General features: G+C 41.8%; 1 protein-coding gene across 5 annotated transcripts in view; it reads right to left on the bottom strand.

Annotated features, from left to right (window-relative positions):
* RHOBTB2 (Rho related BTB domain containing 2) overlaps positions 1 to 13,927 on the bottom strand; it is a 60,703-nt gene that overhangs the window by 9,419 nt on the left and 37,357 nt on the right. For all 5 annotated transcript variants that reach the window (XM_040346172.1, XM_040346173.1, XM_040346175.1 and 2 more), the window contains one exon: positions 10,371 to 10,489. In XM_040346172.1, coding sequence (XP_040202106.1) covers positions 10,371 to 10,489 — 119 coding nt within the window. The remainder of the gene's footprint in view (positions 1 to 10,370; positions 10,490 to 13,927) is intronic.

The following is a 13,927-nucleotide window of genomic DNA, read 5'->3' as shown; positions in this document are numbered from 1 at the left end:
ATGTTATACAAACAAACGTTGCATTTTTTGCACGGATAGTACCCTTTCATATCATGAAAGAACGTTGGTTGGGTGGGTGGGTCAACAACATTAGGAGCAATTTTGTTCCTCAAAGTAGGGGCTCCTCTAAAAATCACCTTCGCCCTATCTGGTAATAACAGACCTAAAGTTTTAACCTGTTTAAGCACATCCCAATGTCTATCAAAGATTTTTTTGATGTCATTGTGTTGAGTTGAGTAGGACGTGAGCATCGAAAATCTGAATGATGTATCGGGCTCACGAGGGACTCTATCATTCAACAAAGAGTTACGGTCAATAAGTGCAACACGATGCAATTCTGCATCGACTGACATAGAGTCATAACCTTTATCTAGAAATCTTTCTTTAAGCATGGAAGCCTGAGCGAGATAAGTTTCGCTGTCAGTACAATTCCTCCGTAATCGGAGGAACTGGCTCTTGGGTACCGATTTAAGCCACGATTTGTGGTGGCAGCTGTCCACCGGAATGAAACTGTTCCTGTCCGTGGGTTTGAAGAAAGTACGGAATTTAAACTGCCTGGACTCAATGGCTATCTCCAGATCTAAAAAGTTAACCTTAGTCGAACTGGAATCAAAAGTGAACTTGATGCCACGATTGTTTAAATTCAGAGAACTAAAAAATTCTCCCAAGGCTTCAGCAGTACCATCCCATAGGAGGAGGACGTCATCTATATATCTGGCCCATAACACCAAGGACGGGTGTCTGTCAGAATAGATGACGTCCTCCTCCCATTTGGCCATGAACAAATTCGCCAGACTGGGGGCAAACTTGGCCCCCATGGCGACACCACGTTTTTGAACAAAATACTTCTGATTGAACCAGAAATAATTTCTAGTTGTGGCAAACTCCAGAAGTTCCAAAATATAGGACTTCTGGTCACTGGTAATTGAAGGATCGAGGCCTAAAAAATAGGAGACAGCCTCCATTCCCAATTGCTGGGGGATACAGGTATAAAGGGACTCCACATCTGCTGTGGCAAGCAGGTAATCACCCTTAAGTTCTATGTCACCAAGCATTTTAATGGTAGAGGTGGTGTCCTTCAGATAGGAGGGGGTACGCTTTACCAGGGGTTGCAAATAACAGTCAATATAGCGGCCAATTCTGGAAGTAATAGAATCAATCCCGCTAATTATTGGTCTTCCGGGAGGCTTATAGGGGTCCTTATGGATTTTAGGCAGGTAATATATTGTTGGAATTCTCGGGGCAACCGGTATCAAAAAAGATCTCTCTTTCTGGTTTAGAATGTGAGAATCAAAACCCTTAGTAACCAGAACTTCCAATTGTTTCTTATAAACATTAGTAGGGTTATTGGGAAGTACTTGATAGGTTGCTGCATCTCCAAGAATACGGTCCATTTCTGCAATATAATTATCCTTATCCAAGATGACTATCCCCCCGCCTTTATCAGCAGGGCGGACTAGAATGTCCTTCTGGTCGCAAAGGGAACGGAGTCCTTCCCTTGGTAAAGGATGATTATAAAAATTTTTTTTAAAGGTAGAGACTTCAAATCTTTAAGGATTAATTCTTTGAAAATATTAACCGAAGAAGAGGAAGGGACTGGAGGATTAAACAAAGAGGGATTGGAAAGTCCTGAATGTACAGTCCCTGAAGTGGCAGCCCTCTCAGTCGAGGGTGTGTTGGATATAAAATGACGCTGAATATTAATCTTGCGTATAAATTTGTTTACATCTATGAATGTATCAAATTTGTTTAGTGGACATGGGGGGGCAAATTTAAGGCCTTTATCTAATACAACAAGCTCGTCCTCAGTGAGTACATGTTTACTTAGATTAAATAGTCCTTGACCAATCAAACTTTTCTTTTTTTTTTTTTTTCTTTCCTTTGGTGTTTCCGGCCTCCCCTGTTACCTCTCTTACGTCTGATGGCCTTTTCAGGCCCTGGGTACCCCTGTGAAAATCCTGATTGTTAGAAGATGTAGGGCCATAATGGCCATAGCTATGCTGAGGTCGCTGATAATCTAATGGGCCATCACGGATATCACGAAGGGGTAAATACCTATTGTCCGTAAGGGTGGGGGGATAATTGTAATATTGGGGGCCTGAACCATACGGAGTCCTATAATCATTAGGTCTCCCTGGAGAGTCATCGTAGTCATGATAGTCCTGTCTATGATGATAGGACCCTGTATCACGATGGTTACTTATAGACCGACCCCTCCTACCACCTCTACTGTGATTGCTACGACCCCTGTTAGGGGGTGTCGCAACTTCAGAGCGTCTACCTTTCAGAATTTGTCTGAATGGCGGCGGAGGTTTAGGAGCTACTTGATGTGATGTAGTGGGTGGTAGATCATTGGCATGATTATCAACTACATCGACTTCAATGGGTGAACCTAGAGCCGTGGAACTAGACAAAATTGACTGCCATTTGAAGACAGTACCAGATTTGTAGTCTCCAGCATCCCTGGTATATTTTTTATGTTTTTTGTTTCTTTGGTCTCTATCCTCCTTTTCAAGGTGAGCCTGAAGGTTGGAAGAAAGGGAATTATATTCTGATGAGTCTTTCAGAGATAAGAGTTTATCCTTAACCTCTTTAATTTCCTTATCCAGTAAGAGTAGCCTGTCCTGCTTCCTGGAGACTAGAAAAGTCAAAAAATTAGTACCTGCTACATTGAAATAGCGGAACCAGGAGTCTAAGTCTGGATCCCCTTGCTGGGGTTGTATTTCCCACCGAAGACTCCTGGGCACCATATTCTCAAGTATGTACTGTTTCAAGAATAGAATATCCCATTGTAGATGTACCTCGGAAACCATAATATTTTTCAATCTGAGGAATAAACCCCCTATTTCAGTATCATTAGTAATAGTAGAGAACACCCCTTCTGTATTAACTTTACGTTGGGCTCTATATTCAAAGATGTCCATAATTGAACAGAGATTGAACGGGTGAGAAAAGAGGCTGCTGCAATAACCGAGATCTAAAATGCAACAAGGGAAAATATAGACACAAAAAGCGTCTATACGGTAATGCGCTGCCAAAATAATCTTAAACTAAGCAGCCAACACAACAAAAAATAGATCACTTTTTGTCACAAATAGAACATGGAAAAAACAAAAGTGTGGCGCTGATGAAAGTATAGAACAAAGTCCATATGATAGGACAGTTGCAAATAGCAGATAAGAACAAAGTCCATATGATAGGACAGTTGCAAATAGCAGATAAGCCAAAGTCCACAGTAGAACCAGATCTCTGAAGCAGATGAGGGACAACAAAGTATAAGTTCCTTAAACCATGAAGATGGGTAAAGATGTCTGCTTACCAGAAGTTGAGACTTGAATAGGTGTACACCTATCAAGTCATACAGGCTTGTAGGTTACTGAGAACCTGATGTCGTCTGCTGGGGGAAAGGGATGTGGGATCCAATGGTAATTCCTCCTTGATGTTTGTTGATTAGCCGGTAACCATATAGAAGTCTCAGACACGAGAATCGTTGATTGACCAAAGGGAAATTAAAACACACATAGCGTGATACTGTATATGGTTGAAATTTATTTTAAAGGGAATATAAAATTTACACTCACGTGTGACCGGAGGTAATAAAAGCGCTTGTACAATTACCTCCGTTCACACGTGAGTGTAAATTTTATATTCCCTTTAAAATAAATTTCAACCATATACAGTATCACGCTATGTGTGTTTTAATTTCCTTTTGGTCAATCAACGATTCTCGTGTCTGAGACTTCTATATGGTTACCGGCTAATCAACAAACATCAAGGAGGAATTACCATTGGATCCCACATCCCTTTCCCCCAGCAGACGACATCAGGTTCTCAGTAACCTACAAGCCTGTATGACTTGATAGGTGTACACCTATTCAAGTCTCAACTTCTGGTAAGCAGACATCTTTACCCATCTTCATGGTTTAAGGAACTTATACTTTGTTGTCCCTCATCTGCTTCAGAGATCTGGTTCTACTGTGGACTTTGGCTTATCTGCTATTTGCAACTGTCCTATCATATGGACTTTGTTCTTATCTGCTATTTGCAACTGTCCTATCATATGGACTTTGTTCTATACTTTCATCAGCGCCACACTTTTGTTTTTTCCATGTTCTATTTGTGACAAAAAGTGATCTATTTTTTGTTGTGTTGGCTGCTTAGTTTAAGATTATTTTGGCAGCGCATTACCGTATAGACGCTTTTTGTGTCTATATTTTCCCTTGTTGCATTTTAGATCTCGGTTATTGCAGCAGCCTCTTTTCTCACCCGTTCAATCTCTGTTCAATTATGGACATCTTTGAATATAGAGCCCAACGTAAAGTTAATACAGAAGGGGTGTTCTCTACTATTACTAATGATACTGAAATAGGGGGTTTATTCCTCAGATTGAAAAATATTATGGTTTCCGAGGTACATCTACAATGGGATATTCTATTCTTGAAACAGTACATACTTGAGAATATGGTGCCCAGGAGTCTTCGGTGGGAAATACAACCCCAGCAAGGGGATCCAGACTTAGACTCCTGGTTCCGCTATTTCAATGTAGCAGGTACTAATTTTTTGACTTTTCTAGTCTCCAGGAAGCAGGACAGGCTACTCTTACTGGATAAGGAAATTAAAGAGGTTAAGGATAAACTCTTATCTCTGAAAGACTCATCAGAATATAATTCCCTTTCTTCCAACCTTCAGGCTCACCTTGAAAAGGAGGATAGAGACCAAAGAAACAAAAAACATAAAAAATATACCAGGGATGCTGGAGACTACAAATCTGGTACTGTCTTCAAATGGCAGTCAATTTTGTCTAGTTCCACGGCTCTAGGTTCACCCATTGAAGTCGATGTAGTTGATAATCATGCCAATGATCTACCACCCACTACATCACATCAAGTAGCTCCTAAACCTCCGCCGCCATTCAGACAAATTCTGAAAGGTAGACGCTCTGAAGTTGCGACACCCCCTAACAGGGGTCGTAGCAATCACAGTAGAGGTGGTAGGAGGGGTCGGTCTATAAGTAACCATCGTGATACAGGGTCCTATCATCATAGACAGGACTATCATGACTACGATGACTCTCCAGGGAGACCTAATGATTATAGGACTCCGTATGGTTCAGGCCCCCAATATTACAATTATCCCCCCACCCTTACGGACAATAGGTATTTACCCCTTCGTGATATCCGTGATGGCCCATTAGATTATCAGCGACCTCAGCATAGCTATGGCCATTATGGCCCTACATCTTCTAACAATCAGGATTTTCACAGGGGTACCCAGGGCCTGAAAAGGCCATCAGACGTAAGAGAGGTAACAGGGGAGGCCGGAAACACCAAAGGAAAGAAAAAAAAAAAAAAAAGAAAAGTTTGATTGGTCAAGGACTATTTAATCTAAGTAAACATGTACTCACTGAGGACGAGCTTGTTGTATTAGATAAAGGCCTTAAATTTGCCCCCCCATGTCCACTAAACAAATTTGATACATTCATAGATGTAAACAAATTTATACGCAAGATTAATATTCAGCGTCATTTTATATCCAACACACCCTCGACTGAGAGGGCTGCCACTTCAGGGACTGTACATTCAGGACTTTCCAATCCCTCTTTGTTTAATCCTCCAGTCCCTTCCTCTTCTTCGGTTAATATTTTCAAAGAATTAATCCTTAAAGATTTGAAGTCTCTACCTTTAAATTTTTTTTTTATAATCATCCTTTACCAAGGGAAGGACTCCGTTCCCTTTGCGACCAGAAGGACATTATAGTCCGCCCTGCTGATAAAGGCGGGGGGATAGTCATCTTGGATAAGGATAATTATATTGCAGAAATGGACCGTATTCTTGGAGATGCAGCAACCTATCAAGTACTTCCCAATAACCCTACTAATGTTTATAAGAAACAATTGGAAGTTCTGGTTACTAAGGGTTTTGATTCTCACATTCTAAACCAGAGAGAGAGATCTTTTTTGATACCGGTTGCCCCGAGAATTCCAACAATATATTACCTGCCTAAAATCCATAAGGACCCCTATAAGCCTCCCGGAAGACCAATAATTAGCGGGATTGATTCTATTACTTCCAGAATTGGCCGCTATATTGACTGTTATTTGCAACCCCTGGTAAAGCGTACCCCCTCCTATCTGAAGGACACCACCTCTACTAGGGTTGTCCAGATACCGATACTAGTATCGGTATCGGGACCGATACCGAGTATTTGCGGGAGTACTCGTACTCGCGCAAATGCTCCCGATACCTAAATAGAATACTTTTTTTGTATTTATCAACATGTTCTATGAAAATTCTTTGAGTTTTTTACTACTGCGTGACAAGCAAATAAAACATTTTTATTCATTTTTACTCATTTTTATTCTTTTATAATGTCTTGAGTTAGAGTTCTTCATAATTCTAAAGAAAATATCCTTGGTCTGTATTGTGGTTTGAAAACTGTCACATGACATTTAAAAAAAGTATCGGTATTCGGTATCGGCGACTACATGAAAAAAAGTATCGGTACTTGTACTCGATCCTAAAAAAGTGGTATCGGGACAACCCTAACCTCTACCATTAAAATGCTTGGTGACATAGAACTTAAGGGTGATTACCTGCTTGCCACAGCAGATGTGGAGTCCCTTTATACCTGTATCCCCCAGCAATTGGGAATGGAGGCTGTCTCCTATTTTTTAGGCCTCGATCCTTCAATTACCAGAAGTCCTATATTTTGGAACTTCTGGAGTTTGCCACAACTAGAAATTATTTCTGGTTCAATCAGAAGTATTTTGTTCAAAAACGTGGTGTCGCCATGGGGGCCAAGTTTGCCCCCAGTCTGGCGAATTTGTTCATGGCCAAATGGGAGGAGGACGTCATCTATTCTGACAGACACCCGTCCTTGGTGTTATGGGCCAGATATATAGATGACGTCCTCCTCCTATGGGATGGTACTGCTGAAGCCTTGGGAGAATTTTTTAGTTCTCTGAATTTAAACAATCGTGGCATCAAGTTCACTTTTGATTCCAGTTCGACTAAGGTTAACTTTTTAGATCTGGAGATAGCCATTGAGTCCAGGCAGTTTAAATTCCGTACTTTCTTCAAACCCACGGACAGGAACAGTTTCATTCCGGTGGACAGCTGCCACCACAAATCGTGGCTTAAATCGGTACCCAAGAGCCAGTTCCTCCGATTACGGAGGAATTGTACTGACAGCGAAACTTATCTCGCTCAGGCTTCCATGCTTAAAGAAAGATTTCTAGATAAAGGTTATGACTCTATGTCAGTCGATGCAGAATTGCATCGTGTTGCACTTATTGACCGTAACTCTTTGTTGAATGATAGAGTCCCTCGTGAGCCCGATACATCATTCAGATTTTCGATGCTCACGTCCTACTCAACTCAACACAATGACATCAAAAAAATCTTTGATAGACATTGGGATGTGCTTAAACAGGTTAAAACTTTAGGTCTGTTATTACCAGATAGGGCGAAGGTGATTTTTAGAGGAGCCCCTACTTTGAGGAACAAAATTGCTCCTAATGTTGTTGACCCACCCACCCAACTAACGTTCTTTCATGATATGAAAGGGTACTATCCGTGCAAAAAATGCAACGTTTGTTTGTATAACATTTGTAGGCGTTCGAAATCTGTTGAATTTCAGTCATGCATTACGGGCAAAATTTACCCGATTAAATCTTTTTGCACTTGTGCCACCACACATATTGTCTACTTGATTACTTGTCCGTGTGGCAAGCAATATGTGGGTCGTACTATCAGAGCATTCTCAGTTCGCGTAGGTGAACATGTTGCTAAGATTTTAGGGGGCAGTACAAAACATACGGTACCACGACATTTCAGACAAGAACATAATCGCGATCCTGCTGGTACCCAATTTTTGATTATAGACAAGTTTGTGGCCCCCTGGAGAGGTGGAGCCAAGACTAGAGGGGTATCGAGGATTGAAACATTTTGGATATACGAATTACAAACGTATATGCCATATGGATTGAATGTTGAATGGGATATTAATTCTTTTATTAACAAATCATGATTATCCCCATTCTTTGTTTTTTATTATGGTACTGTTGTCATATATGATCATGTAAAAAATCTCTTTTTACATTTCTAGACTTCTTATTTTTAATTTTATTTTTACTTCATCTTTAATTCTTATACATTGATAGATTGATATTTTATGTGTTTATGAATTTTTAGATGAATTTTCTTATTGTTTTTTGCTTTTAATATTCACATGCATATGTGACCATTATTACATCTAACTGACTTACAACTGGTTATTTGGTGCCATTCCTTATATAAACGCTAGATGTCCCCATTTTTTTTGCGTTGCGGTTTTGTATCATGTTCACCGTGTGCCTCTATTGGAGGCTTTACACCACGTGAGCTTTCGTCCTTTGTCGGTGAAACGCATATTTTCTTCATTGCGCTTCATATTCTGAACGCCAGTCACGTCACGTCACTTACGTTGGTGTTTAGCGCAATTACGTTCCGCTCCTTGTCTTTGTGCGTGCTTTTCCGCCCAGTGTGCGTCCCATTCCCCTTCAAGCCTCGTTTTCAGATCGAGGCTTGAAGCGCACGCTAGTGACTCCATCTTGTTCCAACCCGGAAGTGGAGACTCATTTAGATGCGGCGCGACCTGTCCCCATACGGATCATGGAATTAAGGTAGGGGACATCTACAGTTATATATTTGGCTTATGTTGGCAGAAGGTCAGTGCCCCAAGACGATGTTCTATTGAACGAAACGCGTCGGGAGAAGACACTGACCTTTTCTGCCTTTTATTGTACAAGGGCTTTTATTACCTCCGGTCACGCGTGAGTGTAAATTTTATATTCCCTTTAAAATAAATTTCAACCATATACAGTATCACGCTATGTGTGTTTTAATTTCCCTTTGGTCAATCAACGATTCTCGTGTCTGAGACTTCTATATGGTTACCGGCTAATCAACAAACATCAAGGAGGAATTACCATTGGATCCCACATCCCTTTCCCCCAGCAGACGACATCAGGTTCTCAGTAACCTACAAGCCTGTATGACTTGATAGGTGTACACCTATTCAAGTCTCAACTTCTGGTAAGCAGACATCTTTACCCATCTTCATGGTTTAAGGAACTTATACTTTGTTGTCCCTCATCTGCTTCAGAGATCTGGTTCTACTGTGGACTTTGGCTTATCTGCTATTTGCAACTGTCCTATCATATGGACTTTGTTCTTATCTGCTATTTGCAACTGTCCTATCATATGGACTTTGTTCTATACTTTCATCAGCGCCACACTTTTGTTTTTTCTGGGGTGGCGAACTTGACTGGCCTGCACAGAGTCCTGATAGAACACCTTTGAGATGAATTAAAGTGAGACTGGAAGCCAGGCCTTTTCATCCATCAGTGCCTGACCTCACAAATGCGCTTCTGGAAGAATGGTCAAACATTCCCATAGATACACTCCTAAACCTTGTGGACAGCCTTCCAAGAAGAGTTGAAGCTTTTATAGCTGCAAAGGGTGGACCAACTCAATATTGAACCCTACGGACTAAGACTGGGATGTCAAAGTTAATGTGCGTGTAAAGGCAGGTGTCCATTACCTTTTGGTAATATAGTGTATATTGTTATTTTTTTTTTACAGTATATCATGTATACAATCACACTGTAGATACAGTAAAGGCCCATTTACAGTAGGCCTATACTAAAATGCTGCCTTAAAGATATGAAAACCTTAACAGCGAACTTTAGGTTATTGTTTTGTTATAACATGCAAAAAATGACTGTTCTTGCCAGATAACTTATGAGTAAATAACTTTTTGTGCCCACTGCCTGTACTAAATTCTTATCACCATTCTCCCCAACTTTTTGGGATGGGAACAAGGGACACCAATTAAAAAAAACAAGTATGTAGGCATAGGCCACGCCCCCTTTAAGGTGAATTATACAAAAAAATGATTTGTTAAACCCACAAGGCTTTCCCATCAATGGCGCTACCTGTAAAGAGTTTGCATGTTCTCCCTGTGCCAACATTTCCAAAGACATGCTGGTAGGCATAGTAAGGTAAGTTGTGCCTCTCGAAATTGGCCCTAGTATGTGTATGTATGAATGTGAGTTAGGGACCTTAAATTATACGCTCCTTGAGGGCAGGGACTGATGTGAATGTACGATAAATATGTAAAGTTCTGTGTAAATTATTAGTGCTATATTAATACCTGTAATAGGCAGGGTGACAATCATCAGTCTCCTTCACAAACTGTAGTAACCCTGCCCTCCCTCATTCCTTTCTCCAGCTCTGACACACCCTTTACCAGACATAAATCAAACATCTTCCAAATAAAAACATCTTCCTCTTGGCATGAATATAATCCACAGCTTTACAGACGCTCACCTCAGCCGTGCCGCTCTCCAAAAAGGGGCCTCCAAACATGGCTGCCATCCAATCACAGCCGGAGATCAGCAGAGGCTTGTGGGCCTTTATACTTCCGTCATCCAACACGAAAGTGACATCTGATGAATGGAAGAAAGGATCAGTAGACAGAAAAGAAGAAAGAAAAAATACCTTCCAAAGTAAGGAGAAAATATTACACAAAACTAAAAAAAAAAAAAAGTCTATTTTTATTAGCCTTAAAGGGGTTGTAAACCTTCGTGTTTTTTTGCATTCTATGCGTTAAGGTAAAAAAACACCTTGCAGTGTCCGGCCCCCCAGACCTCCCACCCCGTGGGCACGATCCCGCGTCACCCTCTCCACGGCTTCTCGGCTCTTCATTGTGTAGCACTACCCCTGCAGGAGCTGCTGGTTATATTTTGGGTGGCACGTTACCTCTCTGTTCTCGCTGTCCAGGGTGAATAGGAGAGTCTGAAGAATTTCAATGTCCACACAATGCACTTTTTCTTGGATTTATTTGGGAGAGCTTTAGAAGAAAAGGATGAGGGGTGGAAGGGTAGGTAGGTTCACGTGCATAATCAAAGTAAGGAAACACTCCTGTTTCCAGCATACAGCTCTCGTCGCCACTCAAGCCAAAGTGGGTATTGCTCACCCGGATAGGTCCCTCTCACTGGCCTAGCAGCCGGGATGGCGCACAAAGTACAGTCTCTGCCACAGACCTTCCTTTCTTGATGAGACACTTTGGTCCGGAATCCCCTGCCACAGGATTCAGTACCCGGATCTCTTTAGCTTTGTTTCTTTAGAACTTTATGTAGCGCCCCTGTACTTTGCAGTACTGGCGCTAGTCAAATTTAAGTATAGATTAGAGTATAGTAAGGCTCTGATCTTGATTGTTAGGTGGCAAATTGCGGTCTCTGTCTCAGCTTGGCTGTACTGTGAGCCCATTCTGCTGTGCTGGGGTGTTCTTCCAACCCCGGTACTGCAGTTGGCAGCAGTGGAGTTGAGGTTTGGTTGCTCTTTCCAGCAGCCAATGACAAGGGTTTGTCCTCGCTGTGCATGCTGGGGAGGGGTATTTATGGGACAGACGCCATTGGTTCTGGGTCTTCTTCGTCCAGTGTGGCACCCACCTTTAGGGTGGCCACATCACGTTATGGCATACCTGGCCGGGGCGTGCGTGCTACACGGTGTTCCTGGTTCCGGGACCATGTTGGCCCGGAGCATCTGAACCAGCGATGGGGATCCAGTGAGCGGCTGGGTTCCCCCTTTTTGAAGATCCCAAGCTGTGTGCTGTTCGGTGGGGGTCTGAGGAGCGCCATTGAGAGGCTGGCGGTCCAATAGGGCTTGGACAAAACCACCGGGGATCAAAGGTAGCCAGACACTGGCCCTTTGTTTGAAACGTTTGGAGACCCCTGTTCTAAGCTAATAAAAGTAACCCTTTGACCTGGGGCTGGATGTGGCCCGTTACTTGCCTTTATCCAGCTTTGGAGCACTATTCCATCCACTGACACCAACTGGGCATAATTCCTGTCAAAATACACTATTTGTGGGGCACTGTTCCTTCCACCAACACCAATGAAGGAGCAAAATTCCTCTCACCAACACAGAGGGGCCACAATTCCTTCTACCGACACCAATAAGGGGGCACAATTCCTTCCAAAGGCGGGGCATTGTTTTGGCTCCTACTGATGCTAGGACATCTACTCCCACTGGCCACAGTCGCCTCCCCTAAAGTCTGAAGAACAGTAAACTCGCCCTTTATTCAGAATGCTTGGAGTCCCCTGCTCTCCGCAGATGCAAGATATTTATAGCTATCCATGAGCATGTGAGTAGCCAATGTATTAGCAAAGAACATGCTTACTGTGGCTTTAAAAAAAAAAAAAAATCACACAAGAAACTCCTGATTGTTTTTCAGAAGTAACATATAGATTGATAGCATAAGCAATCTCGCATGTATGTGTATAATGTATACTTTACGCATCAGCATTTTTGGTAGATGCATATTAACCGGTTGCCGACCGCTGCACGATATACGTCAGCAGAATGACACGGCTGCGCAAAGCAACGTACCTGTACGTCGCCTTTAAATAGCGGCATAGTGGTCGCGTGACCATGGGTCCCGTGGACTCCATGTTCGCCGGGTGCCCGTGATCATGTCACGGAGCGGCAGAAGGCATTTTTTGTTCTGCCTAGCAACATGCCAGATCTACTGCTCCCTGTCATCAGAAGCAGTGATCTCTGTCATGCTGTAGTGAGCCCATCCCCCCACAGTTAGAATCACTCCCTAGGACACACTTAACCTATTGATCTCCCCTAAGTGTTTAACCCCTTCCCTGCCAGTGTCATTTACACAGCAATCAGTGCATTTTTTGTCGCTGTATAAATGACAATGGTCCCAAAATAGCGTAAAAGTATCCGATGTGTCCGCCATAATGTGGCAGTCATGATAAAAATCGCAGATCGCCGCTATTACTGATAAAAAAAAATGCCATAAAACTACCCCCTATTTTTGTAGACGCTATAACTTGTGCGCAAACCAATCAATATACACTTATTGCGATTTTTTTACCAAAAATATGTGCAAGAATACGTATCGGCTTAAACTGAGAAATATGTTATTTTTATATATATATATATATATATATATATATATATATATATATATATATATATATATATATATATATATATATATATATATATATATATATATATTTTTTTTTTTGGGGGGGATATTACTTATAGCAAAATGTAAAAAATGATTGCTTCAAAATTTTAGCTTTTTGTTTATAGCGCAAAAATAAAAACCGCAGAGGTTATCAAATACCACTAAGAGAAAGCTCTATTTGTGGGGGGGGGGGGAAGAACATCAATTTTGTTTGGGTACAGCGTTGCACGACCGCGCAATTGTCAGTTAAAGCGACGCAGTGCCGAATCGCAAAAAGTGCTCTGGTCAGGAAGGGGGTAAAGTTTTCAGGGGCTGAAGGGGTTAATTACTAAAAGTTGTGGACACATTATCTTGCATATATCTGCCTGCAATTGTCAGTTATGAATTTCCCCTGTGGCAGGAACACAAATGCAAATTAGAATTTTAGAGATTTAGGTAAAAGTGTCATGCCTTTGGCCTACAAGGAAATACAGTAATATCTTCTGGACTTGTAATTCAAATATCGTCCACTAGATGTCACTCTTAAGGACTGTTGACGGGCAGTGTTCTATGGTAATGTACATTTCCTGTCGTGTTATTGAAAACGGTCTTCACTTCCTATCACCACTCTTTCATCTTTTTGACTGGACAGTGGGCAGTCCACATGGAGTCAGCTAAGCCTGCACCACATGTTTCCTATGTCCCGATCTCCTAAGGCAGCATTGCTGGTATGATAAAGACTGTATCTATATATGCCTAGTAGACATTTGTTTGTGTTCATAATTCTTATATGTTTATTTTAGGGCTGTGCAAATTAACTTCCACCATTCACCCGGGCTCTCCCGTCCCACCAGCTGGTCGAAGACCCAAAAAAAGCCGATGCTTTGCTCGGGTCTCGGATGTAGTAACATGGATG

This window comes from Rana temporaria, chromosome 3 (assembly GCF_905171775.1).
Source record: "Rana temporaria chromosome 3, aRanTem1.1, whole genome shotgun sequence".
NCBI lineage: Eukaryota > Metazoa > Chordata > Amphibia > Anura > Ranidae > Rana > Rana temporaria.
The sequence above is the reverse complement of the archived record's forward strand: the minus strand, read 5'-3'. Positions and strand labels throughout refer to the sequence as shown.